The sequence below is a fragment of the Lepidochelys olivacea genome, assembly GCF_965140295.1.
Source record: "Lepidochelys olivacea isolate rLepOli2 genome assembly, chromosome: 7".
Lineage (NCBI taxonomy): Eukaryota > Metazoa > Chordata > Testudines > Cheloniidae > Lepidochelys > Lepidochelys olivacea.
This window is the reverse complement of record NC_140417.1, coordinates 33,628,612-33,643,637: the sequence shown is the minus strand read 5'-3', so window position 1 is coordinate 33,643,637 and position 15,026 is coordinate 33,628,612. Positions and strand designations below refer to the sequence as shown.

The following is a 15,026-nucleotide window of genomic DNA, read 5'->3' as shown; positions in this document are numbered from 1 at the left end:
TGTTCTAAACCACTAGACCCCACTCCCCTGCCAGAACTGTGACAGGACCCAGGAGTTCTGACTCCCAGCCCCCCTGCTCTGACCCCTAGACCTCCTCCCACCCTTGCTGAGAAACAGGACTGTGTCTCTGGGGCAGGAGCAGAGACAGGAGTGCTGGAACAATTTTTATAGTGGGGGTGCTGCTGATGGAAACCCTGTATTTGGTGTTTTGTTATTACCACTTCAAGCCAGGGGGAGTGACAGCACTCCCAGCAGCCCTAGTTCCAGCACCACTGGGCAGACCAGTGGGTTGTCAGGGTTCAGCTTTGGGCTGGAGGTCCCCATGGTCTCAAGGGCCATCATTTGGCTAGAGGAGGCTGCTTGTTACCAGATTCCAGCCTCTAATAGCAATGAGCCCAGCACAATGGGTCTCCCTCCCTAATGCCAGTGAGTGCTGACAGCCCCAGCCAGGTGTGACATGGATGGGATGTGTGCGCTAGCCTAGCCTGCATTGTTCTAATGCAATTACAGCCACTGCCATAGAGACACAGGCAGGCTGTGCTCCCAGCCCATCCCTGGGGCCCTGCTGCGAGCCTGGAGCATGAGGGAGCGTGTGGAATGGCTGGGGAAACATTGGGCCTGTAACTGGCTTCACAACAGTGCAGTCATGGAGCCTGGATGGTTTGTTACCCTGCCTAGAAATACAGGTCGTGCCCACACTGCTTTTCCTGGAAGACTATGGCCAGTGGACGAGCTAGCCAAAAGCAGCATGGTCCAGTGGGTAAGGCACGGCATGGGGAGTCAGGACACTTGGGTACTCTTCCTGCCTCTGCTGTTGACCTGCTGTGTGATCTTGGACAAGTCTCTTCCCCTCTCAGTACCTCTGTTTCCCCTCCCACAACTTTGTCTATTTAGCTTATGAGCTCTTGGGGCAGGGACTGTGTCTGTGCAGTGCCTGATGTGACAGGGCCCTGGTCTCAGACCCAGCTTTGTCTGGGAGCCAGAACTCCTGAGTTTTATTACTGGCTGTAGGAGGGTAGTTGGTCTAGTGGTTAGAGCCCAGGATTGGGGGCCAAGACTCCTGGGTTCTATCCCCAGCTCTGAGAGGGGAGTTGGGTCTTGTGGATTACAGTGGGTGTGGGGCTGGGAACAGGACTCCTGGGTTCTATCCCTGGGCCTGGGAGAGGAGTGGGCTCTAGCAGCTAGAGAACAGCCCCTTTATGGCTCTGGAGTTCCAGCCCTCCTGTAGTCACTGCTCATCTCAGAATCAGCAGCTTGAGAGTTTGGCTGCTCTTTGGCTCAGTCTCTCTTGCTCCTGTCCTCCAGGCTCAGTCCAGTGCTAAACCCTCTTGCCCTGGCTGATGGGGGTGGTGAGTGGGTCAGGAGTATCACAGCTCAGGTGGGAACGGGGCCTCCCTTGTAGCTGGGAGCACAGAGCAGTCAAGGGACCTGCAATGAGCCCAGCGAGGGATTGGCTCTGTGGGCATGGCTGGGATACCCAGAGCCTGAGGGTGAGCCATGCTATGTACTGCCATGCCCCAAGGACAGATGTGGCCTCCTGATTCAGTCAGTGTACTATACTAAAGGGCCGAGGGGGCACCACCCATCCACAGCAGCACCTGTCACCATGCACTGCAACCCTAATAACAGCCAGGAGGGTAGGAGGCTAAGGGTGGGGGCTGGCGAGTGAGCCCACCCCCTACTAACCCCACAGCGGCAGCTCCTGTCCTGCAGGGCTGGGCTCATGCAGCCTGGCATGTCGAATCGCAGCACCACGCAGCACCACGCTCTCAAATTTGGCCTGGCTGCCTCTCTCTATGTCAGGGAGGGAGCAGCAGGAGGCCCCTCCCCCCAACCTGGCTTCCTCCATCCAGGGGAAAGTTGACCCAGGAGAGACCATTTGCCTTTGGTGGGTCCCAAGGCAGCGGTGGAGGTGTGGCCCTGGGGAAGGGACATGGCTGCAGTCCCCATGCCCAGAAGCACTGATAGCTCGGGCTGTGTGGGGAGTGGACAGGGCAAGATCTATTGAGGAGTGGGCTGCCCTGGGTGCCAGGGGGTTGGATTGCACTGGGAGTGTGGGGTCATCCTGCTGCAGGGTGGGGGAAGCATTTCTTGCCTGTCTGGGGTCCTGGGGGTTGATGCAAGATGCAGACTCTCCCCTGGGGTGCTGCTGGGAGTGGGGTCCCCGCCGGGAGGCTCACATTGCTACCTCTTTGCTTTCAGGTTCTCGGGGGGAGACTGCGCCATGCTGTAGCTCAGCAGAGGATTTGGCAGACAGAGCCCTGGCCACACAGGTAGGTACGCAGCCCCTGGGGGTGGGGACTGGGATGCAGGGCCCTTCCCCTCTAGGGGGCGCCGACTCTAATCCAGCCCCAGGGTAGGGGGACTTGTTGGCTGTGGGGTGGGGAACCGGCCGGAGGGGGGTCAGAGGATACTCACGGCTCTCTGGTCTCCCATAGGTGGATGCAGAGACCCTGTGGTAGGCACCATGAGCAGCACCCTATCCCCCACGGACTACGACAGCTTGGAGATCCAGCAACAGTACAACGACATCAACAACCGGTGGGAGCTGGCAGATGAGGACTGGGACAATGAGAACAGCTCAGCACGCCTCTTCGAGCGCTCCCGCATCAAAGCGCTGGCAGGTGAGGGGCACCATGTGGAGTGGTGTGGGTGTATCTTCCCGGTGTGGGCTGGGTGCAGGAGACAGCACTGACTCTGGAAGGGGATGTGTAATTCATAGGGTGGCAGTGGTAGGGAATATGGGTGCCGGGTGTGGCTCCAGCAGGGAATTTGGAGTGCGGGGGACAGTTTGTTCCTGTCTCTGAGATGGGTGAAAGGTCTGAATGCCAATGGATACAGCGAGTTGAGTCCAAGCAGGGCTCTCTCATGCCCTGCTGCCCTGGGCATGCTGAGAGGCTCTGGACATCCTTGGGGAAGCTGCAGGCCAGGCATCCAGAGTGCAGGCTCCTGTCCCTGGCGTGGAGCTTTCCCTGTGGAGCTACAGGAGATGCCAGCTGGCCTGTGTGTCCACATCCACCCTCCCCACAAAAGGCAGGGCCAGCCCTGACTTGGACTGCCCTGGGGTGACCCTGCTGGGAGCAGAGAATGGGGTTCTCAGATGTCCCCCCTATTCCACCGCTCCCATTCAGCCAGTCCCCAATGCTCCTGTGGAATCCACCCCCACCAAGATCACAGTCACAAGAAGGGGCTGCAATTGGCCACAAGAGAGCAGCACAGGCCTGCAGAGGCAGCAGGTGCCCTGCCCAGCTGAGCCCCGCCCAGCCCCCTGTGCTCAGCTACCTTGTAGTGGGAGGGGGATATCCAGGTGGGGAATTCGGGGCAGCACAGGAAAGGGGCATTGCAGGAGGGCAGACTGATCCTCCTGAGACTCTGAACCCCAGAGATCCAAAGCCTCTGTCCGTCCATCCATCCCATACACACCCTACACTCTGCCCCTGCCTTCTCCACCCCCCCCCCAACAGCACAAACAAACCAGTCTAACTGCGTTCCAGCCTGATAGCTCCCATAGCAACGCTTGCCTGGCAGCCACCTGACACCAGGGATGGGCTGGACTAGGCTCCCCTCCCCGTCCTGGGGATCCTCCCTCCCCAGCCCAGCCCCACTATCCCTTCCTGTCCTGGGGATCCTCCCTTCCCTTCCCTTCCCTTCCCAGCCCAGCCCAGCCCAGTCCAGTCCAGCCCCACTGTCCCTCCTGTCCAGGGGATCCTCCCTCCCCAGCCCAGCCGTCCTTCCCCCTCCTGGGGATCCTCCCTCCAGCCTCTCTGTCCCAGGATCCGCCCCCCCCATATAGCCCAGCCCTGCTGTCCCTCACCATTCCATGGATCCTCCCCTTCCCTCCCCTCTGCAGTCCCAGCCCATCTGGACCTACCATTAGGAGGCAGGGGGCATCGGTACGAAAACTGGGGCTGATAAACCCTCCCCTGTCCCATCCCACTTGGACACTACAACCCCAAGGCATAGTTCCCTTCCCTCCCTGCTCTGGGGGCCTTTGGGATTGAGGGGTGCTAGGGGGAGTCTTGCCCCAGCCCTGCCCCTGCCCAGGTGGCTTTAGTCACACTGGTTCCTGCGGGGGGAGAGGGGTCAACAGTGGCTGGATCTGATCTTGGTGGGCAGCCAAGGCAGGACAGTAAACAGCTCCCCACACGCCCTTCACAGGCCAAACAGATCAATGCTTCAGGAGTAAACAGGGAGCAGGGACAGTGGGGCCCGGGCGGGCCCGGGCAGTTCATGGATGGACAAAGTCCAATTGGCCTGGAGTCAGGGAAGATAATACAGCTAAAGCACATGCAAGTTGTGTGGGGTGGATGATCCCAGGAGGCTGGGAGCCAGGGGGCACCAGGACAGAAAGGTATTGGGTGCGGGGAGGGCAGGAGGAAGGTCAGTGAGATGAGGATCAGGCTGCAAAGCTGAGAGGCACAGTGTAGTTTTGTGGGTAAAGCCCTGGGCTAAGAGTCTGGACTCCAGTGGTCTATCCCAGCTCTGGGAGGGGAGTAGGGGCTCATGTATTTGCGGGGGCTAGGAGCCAGGACTCCTGGGTTCTATCATGTGCTCTGCCACTGATCTTGGGCAAATCCCTTGCCCTCTTGATGCCTTTCCCCTCCCCTCCTTTGTCTGTTTAGATTGTGAGCTCCTGGGACAAGGCGTGTGTCTCAGTGTGAGTCTGTGCAGTGCCCAGAGCGATTGGGTCTGTCTCAGCCAGGGTCTCCTGGAATTACCATCTCACGCACTATCTCCAAACCCGCCAGTTCTGGCTCCATCCTGTACTTGGTCTTGACATCAAAGCCCTGATTCTTTCCCAGCAGGAAGCACTGTCTGCTGAAATAGCAGGAAAATAGCAGCTGCCAGTGCAGTGCTCCTGTAACCAGCCTTCACTGGGAAGGATCTGTAGGCTGAGCATGGTAGCATAGCTATTGGCATGTGTCCTACAGTTGAGTAACGAGACTGACCGAGACTCGGGCTCCCGGTGTGCTGCACAGACCCCGACTGAGATTGGGGTCCCCATCATGCTAGGCGCCACACAGACACAGTCGCTGCCCCAAGGAAATCACTGTCTAAACCCATTCTACAGTTGGGGGAAACTGAGGTCTGGAGAGATTCAGTGGTAGAGCTAGGAATTGACCACCAGGCCTCCCAAGCAGGAGGTTAGTGGCTGTGCGTGGCAGGCGCACGGCAGTGCCATGGTATACCTACTCACTTGCAAAATCCTGCCTGTGGTAGAAATTTGGTTTGGCGGAGCTCTGGGAGTGGGCAACGGGCCCTGCCCAGCACAGCAGGGTCTCTGGGCCAGGCTGGAATACCAGTAGGGGAGACACAGCTAACAGCATGTAATGACATGATACCAGCATGGAGGAGTCACATCTAAGCCCTGGTAGGGGGTCAGGTAGTGAGACAGGGGCTTGCAGTGGGGCACCACATGGTGAAGGGCCAGCATCCAGACTGGGGGAGATATGGGAGGATGAAACACATAGAAATCACCCCGACGGACCTGGTCCTACCCACTGGGGAGGGGTGGGAGCTCCAGAGCTGGGCCTGCCTGAATCCAGGCAGAACAAAGCCCAGGGCTCTGTACAATAGGGTGTAAATCCTCCGTTGTCAGGGCGATGTGCTGCATGAGCTAATGGGCTTTATCCATGGCTGTGGCTCTAAGGGGGGGCAGGGGCCTCAGCTGCAGGGGACCCAGCTCAGAGCCTCCCTTCCTCCACCAGTGCAAATACCGTCTCCTGGCCCTGAGCACATACCCCTCCCTCGCAAGAAAGGGCTCCTGCTGCCCCGTGCCCAGTGAGAGACATCCTTGCAGAGTGCAGTGCAAGTCCAAATGCATCCTCTAGGGTTCGGCACAAGGGGACCAGGAGTCAGAATCTTGCTCCAGAGGGGAGGGGAACCCCTGGTCATTGTTTGTATTGCCACCACACGTAGACACCTGCACTGAGATCAGGGCTCCATTGCGTTAGGCTCTGCTCAGATAAACAGTCCTGGATCCCAGCTGCCACTGCTCTAACCCACCAGACCCCACTCCCTCCCAGGGCTGGCAGTACAACCCAGGAGTCCTGGCTCCCAGCCTCTAACCCACCGGCCCCCACACCCCTCCCAGAGCTGGGAGTAGAACCCAGGAGTCCTAGCTCCCAGCCTCCCCAGCTCTAACCCACCAGACCGCAGAGTGGGATAGACCCCAGAAGTCCTGGCTTCAGTGTAATGCCCTATGCACTGAGTCGCTGCCACCTTTCCACTCGGCGTTGCCTTGGCCTGATCCCAGCTCTGGGATTTGTCCGCTCAGGCCTCTAACGCTGGAGCTGTTGCTCCCCTGGGCAGGCTGCCTGCACACTCACACACACACACACACACCTTTCACAATAGAGCGGCCCAACCTGTTTTTATGTAAATTGCCCAGGACCGCCCTCCCATCCTGGCTGGGAGGAGGGCAGAGCCTCTGCACACTCAGCGCTGAGCTGATTCCCCCAGAGCACCTGGGCCCAGCTGCGCCTGCCGGCCTCCACTCCCCTAGGGAGAGAGAGGTGCCTTCCCCGCACTCCTCCCCAGGATGTTCCAGCATGAGCTGGGGCAGATGGAGGTACCCTGTGCCCCTCCATCGCCTGTGCTCTCCCCTGCCGCCTTCATCAATGCCGCGCAATACTCCAATGTGCTGGAAGGCAGGTTCAAGCAGCTGCAAGGTAAGATTGCAGGGGGCAGCGACCCCTGCAGTCTGGGGTTAAGGGGTGTTGGGAGCTGCCCAGGAGCCTGGCCAGCTCGCCACGGGTGGGGCTGATCCAGGGAGTGACTGCAATAGGTAAAAGTTGAGGGGGATCAGGCGCCCTGAAATCTCCCTGCTTTATCCTGCTCAAGCGGCCACATCAAGGACCCTGAGCCCTAATCTCCAAGGTGCTGCTGGGAATTAGCTTCCCGCTCCACAGGGATTTGCAGGGGGGAAAGCGGCTGCATGTTTGAGATTCTTTTGTGCCTGCCCCATTCTCTTCAGTGATAGCCCCTTGCCCCCATAGGCGTCTCCAGGCCTCCCCAGCACTTGCTGCTCCTGTTTTTCCCCTTTAGATCTGGACTGAGGCGCGTTGACAGACAGTGACAGCTTGCGCCCCAATGAGGGCCACATGCTGGGGATAGGGGGATGAGGCACTGCACCCCAGATCTGACACTGAACTCCAACACTTCCCTCCTTGTCACCCCTAAACTCTGTCTAGGTACCTCCTCTCAAACTGTCACCCCAAGACTCTTAACCCCCCAAATATCCAGCCAACTTCACCCCAAGTCCCACTGACTCCCAACTATCAGCCCAAAACTCAATCCATCTTTGTTATCACCCCACAACTCCACTGATCCCACAATTACCTCAGACTCTGACCCCCTCATCTATCACTGCAGAAGCCTCCACCCAAACTTCACCCTGCCCCCTGAAACCATCACCCCAAACTGAAAACAACCCTCCAAACTCTCATCCCCAAACGGACTCCACCAGCCTTTCCACTCAATTTTCTATCCCCCACCCAAAACTGGGGCCTCATACTCCAGCTGACCCCTCCCATCTCCCCCAGTCCTTCCCCGTAAATTCCATGCAGGGGAGAGATCCAGGGCCACTCTGTGTGCTGGGGCTGAGGAACTACTCCTTTGCACAAGGGGTTGGCTGGCATGGGGTGGGTTTGGATGCCTGTGTCTGGGAAGGTTATGCAGGTGGGCTGAGATGTAGCAGGACTTGGGATGCGTAGCTGCAATCTTGGCCTAGAATATGACTTACTTCAGGGGTCTTTTGTTGTATTGGGCCTCAGGGTGTTCTGGAGACTAGCAGCCAGGACTCCTGGGTTCTATCCCAGCTCTGGGAAGGGTGCAGGGTTGAGTGGGTTAGTTTAGGGAGAGCTGAGAGCCAGGACTAGATACCTGGCTGTGCTACTGCTCTGCTATGTGACCTTGGTTCCTCAGTTTCCCTTTCAGTAACAGGGGACCAGTGGCACTGCAACCTGAGGCTGTGGGGCTTGGATCATTGATGTCACTTTAGTGCAGTGGGGAAGAGCTCTCTGGAAATTCATACTGCCCTTATTGCCCAGCTATGGGTCCGGTTCAGAGCAGGGATGGCTTTGGGATACCACATCCAGGGTTGGCTGTGTTTTAGAGAAACCACTCAGATTGAGAAATGGGAGTTGAAGCGGGGCCGTATGTCCAGGTGCAATGAGGAGAGCAGCTCAGGTTCAGGAAGGGGATGGAGTGCGTCCCCGGGCACTGTGGCTCCACTCCCCGATCTGCCCTGCATGGGGCCAAGGGCTATGGACCTTGGCAGAGGCAGCAGGACCAGAAATGGGTAAATACCAGGCACACGGGAGGCTATGTAAATACCACACTGGGATGACAACATCCCCAAGATCGCACTCGGCCCAGTGGGCCTGCGACAAAGCAATGCCGGCCTGCCAGGGTAAAACCTTGGAACTATCCCTCATCCGAAAACAGCAGCAGAGGGTGGGGAATAGGTCACAGGGCCTTTCTCCTCTAAGGGGCCCAGCTCCAGTCCAGCCCCACAGCAGGGGACTGGCTGGCTCAGGGCGGTGGGGAACAGAACACTGGGCTTTCCCCATCTAGTGGGCGCTGGCTCTGCTCTGGCCAGGTCAATCCTGGTTGCCCCCATCACTTGCTTATTAATGGCAGGTATGGAATGAGCAGTGTTTGCCACTGGCCAGGTTCATTGTCCCAAGGAACAATGACAGCAGATGGTTGGGCTGGGTTTGGCTGGCTGCTCTCTGTGGGGCCTGGGCATCCAGGGTCTGCTGGGAGGGTCTGGGGGGCGCATGAGCCCTGTGTTGAGGGAGTGATGACAAGCTGTGGAGAGGAGTCCGTGTCAGGGGTAGCAGTGGGAGGCAGAGGGGATGTGTGGGTATTGGGCAAGGGGCAGTAGGAGAAAAGCTTTGGGCTTCCTACCCTGGCCATCCCCTAATTTAGTGCCATGTGGGTCACCTTGCCCCCACCGGTGTCCATAGCAGGGACAGCAACAGCTGTGTTTCTGGGCAAAGCCCATGGGGCTCGGAGGGTGTTCTTCACAGGAGGGGACAGCAGCTGAAGATGGGGTGGGGATGTCTTGGGGTTTGCTGGTGGGAGCTGGGTGAGAGCTTCTGGATGCGGGGTTCTGGCAGCAGTGTTGGGATGGCACGTCCCTGGTGGATGTGTCTGGATGGGGGAGCCAGTTGAAACATCTGTGGGTGGAGACCCACAGGGGAGCTGTCAAGAGGTTCAAATGGGGACCTTGATGGTCAGAGTGAGACAGAGCTGGGAGGGATGCAGGGGGGCAAGAGGCAGGGATGAGACAGGCCCTGGAGCCTGCAATCCCTGTGGCCTTGCCCCCTTCTCATTGGGATTCAGGCTCCAGTCAGACCTTAACCATCCCCACTTCCCTCCTCAGGGTCCTACATTGCCCTGTGCAGGCAGCTCCTGGGGAACAGGTGAACCTCTTTTGCTGGTCGTCTCTGCACATGGCCCCGCCTGCAGCCAGGAGAGCCCACAGGCTGAGGCTGAAGTCAGCACTGTTGGGGTTCAGGGTTTGGAGCAGAGGAGTGAATGAGGGGAAGGGACTGGGCTCAGAGGCAGAGCTGGGACTAGAACCCAGGAGTCCTGACTCCCAGACCCCCTCGTCTAACCCATTAGGCCCCACTCCCCTCGCAGAACTGGAATAGAACCTAGGAGTCCTAGCACCCAGCCCCCTTCCTCTAACCAGTCTCGGGTGCTCCCCTCCCAGCCTGGCTGTGGATGGGTGACTCAGTCTGGCGCTCTCCCCCAGAGTGCTTTCTTGGAGCCTCCCTCCCCCAGCCTCCGGACTAAGACACCTGTTGTTTAGGTAGGTACAGCCCAGATCGCACATGCAAATAGGCTGAGTGTTGTGATCTGCAGCTGGGTGGGGGTGAGGGTGAGGGGATTCCCTAAACTCCTGTGCTCTCTCCACAGCTCTGGGAGGGGAGAGGGGGCTCATGGTTAAAGTGAGGGGGGTGCCAGAACTCTTGGGGTGTATTGCTGGCTCTGGGAGGGGAAATGGATCTAGTGGTTATAGATGGCGGGTGGGTTTGTCAGGACTCTGCCCTGACTTAACAGAGTGCCATGGGGGCGAGTCCCTCCCCTGATCTATGGCTTGGTTTCGCCTTTGTAATGGAGTGGTTGCTGTGAACCTGCCTGCAGGTAGCATTTATAAGGTGCTTTCTGCCCTGAGATCTGGTCTCAGACTGTTCCGAAAGGAAAACGTCTCCATCCCTCACCCTCCTCGCCACCCAGTAACTGTGGGGCACCTGTCCAGGAGCCACCCCCTCCTCCAATTACTGACGCTACCCTTCCCCCAGCCCAGATTATCTCACAGTCAGCCCTGACCCTTCCCAAGGCTGTGCTCTCAGACAGGATCCCCCACTCCTCTTCTTAAGGAGTCCCACCAGGCTCCACCCGCACGAGACACTCTGTTTGCAGGGCAGAGGTTTCCTCATTGCCAGGACCTGCCCCCCCAGTATGAACCAGCCCCAGACCAGAAGCCAGCAGGGTAGGGTGGAGCACAGCCCAGAGCAGGAGTTCACAGCACTTTGCAGACAAACCCCATAGCAGGAGAAACAGGCACAGAGCGGGGAAGGGGCTCCCTGAGGCCACCCAGCCCAGTTGTGGGCAGGGCCAGGAATAGAACCCAGGAGTCCAGTCTCCTTCCCTGCCTGCTCTAACCCACTAGACCCCACTTCTCTCCCAGAGCAGGAGATAGAACCCAGGAGTCCTGGCTCCCAGATCCCCCCACCCCTTTGCTCTAACTACTAGACCTCATTCCCCTTCCAGAGCCAGGGATACAACCCAGGAGTCCCTCCCCAACAATGCAAAGGGATTCCCTGCAGCCAGCTTCTCTCATGCACCCTTAATCTTCACCCCCAGTCTCCAGCCAATCCCCAGAACTGCCCCCACAAACACATCCACATGAGGCTAGAGCTCAGTGAGGGGAAAGGGCCTTTTAACATGACAGCGTTCAAGGCAACAAACAGAATCATGGCTGGAGATATGCTGCCTCCTGGACATAGACCTCCTGTTCCCAAGTGTAAATGGGAGCAGCCCCAGGGCTTCTTTGCCTCCCAGCAGCATCCTTGGGTCCCCATGCAGTTCCAGGTGCAACGGCCCCATGCTTTACACTGGGGCCTGTGGGGTGAGGAGGTGGCGGAAGGCAGCTGATGCTTGCCCTGTGCTGTGCTTGCCCTAGGAAAAGGTCCCTCCCACTCCAGATCCCCCCATTTTCCCTTTTCTGGAGTTTTTCACTGGGAAAACACTGAATAGTAAATGCAACAAACTCAGTGAATGTGGCACTAGGAGAGAGTTTCTGGTGGATTTCTCCCACCGTCTCCCAAGCCAGGCCAAGTCCAGGGGAAAGTGGGGATGCCCCCACCCTAGGTGACTTGCTGAGTACCTGTGTGGGCTACTGGCCATCACTGCGGTCCTGGAAATGGGAGTGTTGGGCTCCTGGCTTTGAACATGCAGCTTCAAACAGGAAATGCTGGCACTTGCTTCTGGCTTAGGTGTGGGGTGGGTGGGCTCTGGCATCTGCCAGAACCTGGGGTGATAAACTAACATCCCACAGGCAGGCTCTGCCCACAGTGCCCAGAAAACGGCACAGGATTAAGCACTAAAGGGATTCTCAGAGGCAACAGAGAGAGAGAGACAGGCTTTGCAGCCGGGGTTAGGGCTGAGGGTCAGGATTGAGGGGCATTGGCAGAGCTGGGGACTGCAGACTGGGATTGAGGGTCATTGGCAGAGCCGGAGGACTGTGGGTTTTGAGTGAGGGACGCAGAGAGGGCAGGGAGAGGAGCAGGAACTGGTGGAGGAGGGGGTTGGGGGGCAAGAGATCAGGGTGGGGTGGGGGCTGGAGTGAGGACCTGCAGTAGGTCTGGCCTGTTACACAAGGGCCCTGACAGGAGCAGCTGCTGACAAGTTGGGGCTGGAACCTGCATCCAAACAAATGAGACTGATGAGACGCCTGAGGGGGGTCTGAGGGTTGCTCAGATGAGGGCAAAAACACACTGGAGAGCGCACATGAACGCACCCCCCCCCCCGCACTGTCCCCAGCAGGTCGCACTGCCTCTCGCCCTTGCACAAACACACTCTCCTCTCGCCTCAGTACGTGACAACCCCCCCCGCCCCCCACACACACATGCTCCTGTGGCCGGTGCAGTCAGGGCAGGAGGGAGCTGGGCTTGGCTGGGCTGCCCAAGGCTGGGTCCGTGTTTGCTCAGAGCAGCAGCCCTGACAAGGAGTCATCAGACCAAATGGTGGGGGTGGGGGGTAATGTGCATTTCAGGGACAAACAGAGACACACCCCTCCAGAGAGGCTGGGATGCACAAACCCTTCAGTAAATGCAGCCAGAGTCAAGCAAGGCTGTCTGGCTGGCTCTGGGAGGAGAGTGGTGTCTAGCAGTTAGAGCAAGGGGGCTGGGAGTCAGGACTCCTGGGTTCTATCCCCAGCTCAGTCACAGACTCCCTGTTTGACCTGCCCAGCTCAGTTCCTCAGTTTCCCAGTCTGTGGCTGACCATGCTGCTCCCCAGCCTCTGGTGGTGAATAGCTCAGTTAACATTTGGAGAAGCTTCTAATGATTGTCATTCGCTGGGCTGCCTGAGGGGAGCAGGGAATCCCCTTCTGGAGCAGGCAAGTCCCTCCTTGCCCTGCTGTCCTGGTGCCTCAGTGCTCTGTGGGGCTGGGGGCTCCTAGCCTCCATTTCCCCCCCGCTCCCAGACACTGGTCCATCACCATCCCATCACTGCGGGCATTGGCACCCACTGCCCACTGAGCCAGGCTGTGCAGAGCCGCCCACAAGTATGGCCTGGCCTTTCCCTGAACTGCACAGTCACTCTGGAGCCCAGCTGGGAGTGGGAGTCCCTAAGATCGCCCTACCCTCACGCTGCCTGCACTCCCAGCTAGGGCAGCTCCTCCCAGATTTCCTGGGCCACAGCCCTCCCTGGCCTGGACCAACTGAAACACCCAGTATCATATGCAAACAGTACTCCCCTACATCCCCTTCCCAGATCTCTGGTAGATACAAGCAGGACAGGGCCCAGCCTCATGGCACCTGCATTTCCCATTGTTGTTACGTGTATGACGGGGCTCAGATGAGACTGGGGTCCCCACTGGGCTTGGTGCTGCACAGACCTCCCCAACTGTGATCAGGGCCCCCTCGGGCTGGGCACTGCCCAGACACAGTCTCTGTCTCAAATTGCTCACAGTCTAACAGTCAAAGGGCAGGAGGGAAAACAGAAGCTCTAGGGGAGGACCTTGGGGTGGCTTGGAGCTGGTGCCCCTTAGAGGGGAAAGTTGCCCTGTCCCATCCCCCTCAGCTGATTCAAGGTGAAGGTAAATCCGGTTGTGCCTGGTGTGGGATGCCTGCAGGGAGCTCTGGCTCAGCCCGGTTCCCTCGCCATATTCCTGGCTTACGTCAGGTCTGGAAGAACAGATAGTATTGTGCCATCCCCGGGCTTCTGCCAGGACGACCCACCCAGCCGGGGCTGTGGATAAATAGGAGCCTTGGGAATAAGTATGCGGTTAGGGAGTGGAGTTATTCACAGGGCGGGGGAACCCCCAGGGCCTGTCAGCTGAGGAGGGGCTCAGGGCGCTTCTCCCAGATGCCTCTCATGGCACCTGGGGCTGGGAAGCTGTCAGCTACACCCTGCACTGTGCTGCAGGAAGCAGGCTGGGGCTCAGCAGGGGGCGCTCTCCCCTTGCAGACAGTGCTGACCCCATGCCCCCATGCCTCCTGCCCCTTAGAATCAGACCTACTCCTCCCCCGCTGGTATCTCCCTCCCCAGCCCCAATGTTATTACAGGGGAGGAAGAAGGCATGCGTTGTAGTGGTGCTTGTTATTGTAGGGTCTTCTGTGAGCATTGTTGCTGGGCAAACTGGTTATTATTGTATTGTGTCTTGGGCAAACTGGGGCTGTACAGACCTGTTTGTTATTGTAGGATCTCTTGAGGCACTAGAGCTGAGTAGGGTGGATTGTTATTGTAGGGTCTCCCAGGAACTCGGGACTGCAGGTACTGTTTTATTACTGTAGGGTAGAGCTGACTGGTGTGAGCTGGCTGGGGAAGGAGGCAGTGGGGTTGGGGATCCAGTACTGAGTTGTGGGGGAGTGGAAGCATTGAGTATTAGGGGGCTAGGCTGGGATTGGATCCAGAATTGTAGGGATTGGTTGGGTCGATCCTGGTTTGGGGAGCCCCCACTCCGGTAATGGCGTGTTCTGTGGAGAGCAGGATTGGGGATAGACGCCAGGGCACCCGTTTCTGAGGAGCCTTCTGGTGGCTGCTTCTCTTGCAGATGAGCGCGAGGCCGTGCAGAAGAAAACCTTCACCAAATGGGTGAACTCTCACCTGGCACGTGTGACCTGCCGCATCGCAGACCTGTACAATGACCTGCGCGATGGGCGCATGCTCATCCGCCTGCTGGAGGTGCTGTCGGGTGAGCAGCTGGTGAGTGTGGGGCTGGGGGACAGGGCACCCTGGGAGCAGTGCCATGGGATATTTGGGCTCCTTCACCTCTGCTGGAGGCTTCATATACCAGTGCGGTTAGGGCCGAATTCAGATCTTAATTACCTCAGGGAGAATCTGGAGTCACCTCAGTAGGCCCCACTCCCCTTTCAGAGCAAGGAGTGAACCCAGGAGTCCTGACCTCCAGCCTGCCTGCTCTGACCCACTACCCTCATCTGCAAGAGAAGTGGCCACCGGAGGGCACCTCAGAAACGGGCAGCCATGGTGCCTATCCCCAATTCTGCTTCCCCACAGAACATGCCACTACAGGGACGCTCCCCAAGCCAGGATTGACCCAACTGATGCCTACAATTCTGAAGCCAGGAGTCCCGGCTCCCAGCCTCCTCTAGCCCACTGGACCCCACTTCTTTCCCAGAGCCAGCGTAAAACTCAGGAGTTTTGACTGCCAGCCCCCCTCTGCTGTAACCACTATGCTCTGCTCCCTCTCTGGTCGTCCCCACCTATGTGCAGACTTGAACCCAATAGCACCCACAGCTCCCTGTGCCTGGCTTTGTAGCCCA

General features: G+C 58.4%; 1 protein-coding gene across 4 annotated transcripts in view; it reads left to right on the top strand.

Moving 5' to 3' along the window:
- The window catches only part of SPTBN2 (spectrin beta, non-erythrocytic 2), a 63,098-nt gene that overhangs the window by 17,051 nt on the left and 31,021 nt on the right, over positions 1 to 15,026 (top strand). For 3 of the 4 annotated variants that reach the window (XM_084634248.1, XM_084634247.1, XM_084634249.1), the window contains 3 exons: positions 2,203 to 2,273; positions 2,439 to 2,624; positions 14,297 to 14,448. In XM_084634248.1, coding sequence (XP_084490374.1) covers positions 2,468 to 2,624; positions 14,297 to 14,448 — 309 coding nt within the window. In that variant the 5' untranslated portion in view covers positions 2,203 to 2,273; positions 2,439 to 2,467. Of the gene's footprint in view, positions 1 to 2,202; positions 2,274 to 2,438; positions 2,625 to 6,438; positions 6,672 to 14,296; positions 14,449 to 15,026 lie in introns of those variants that run through there. The other variant, XM_084634250.1, reaches the window with a different exon arrangement.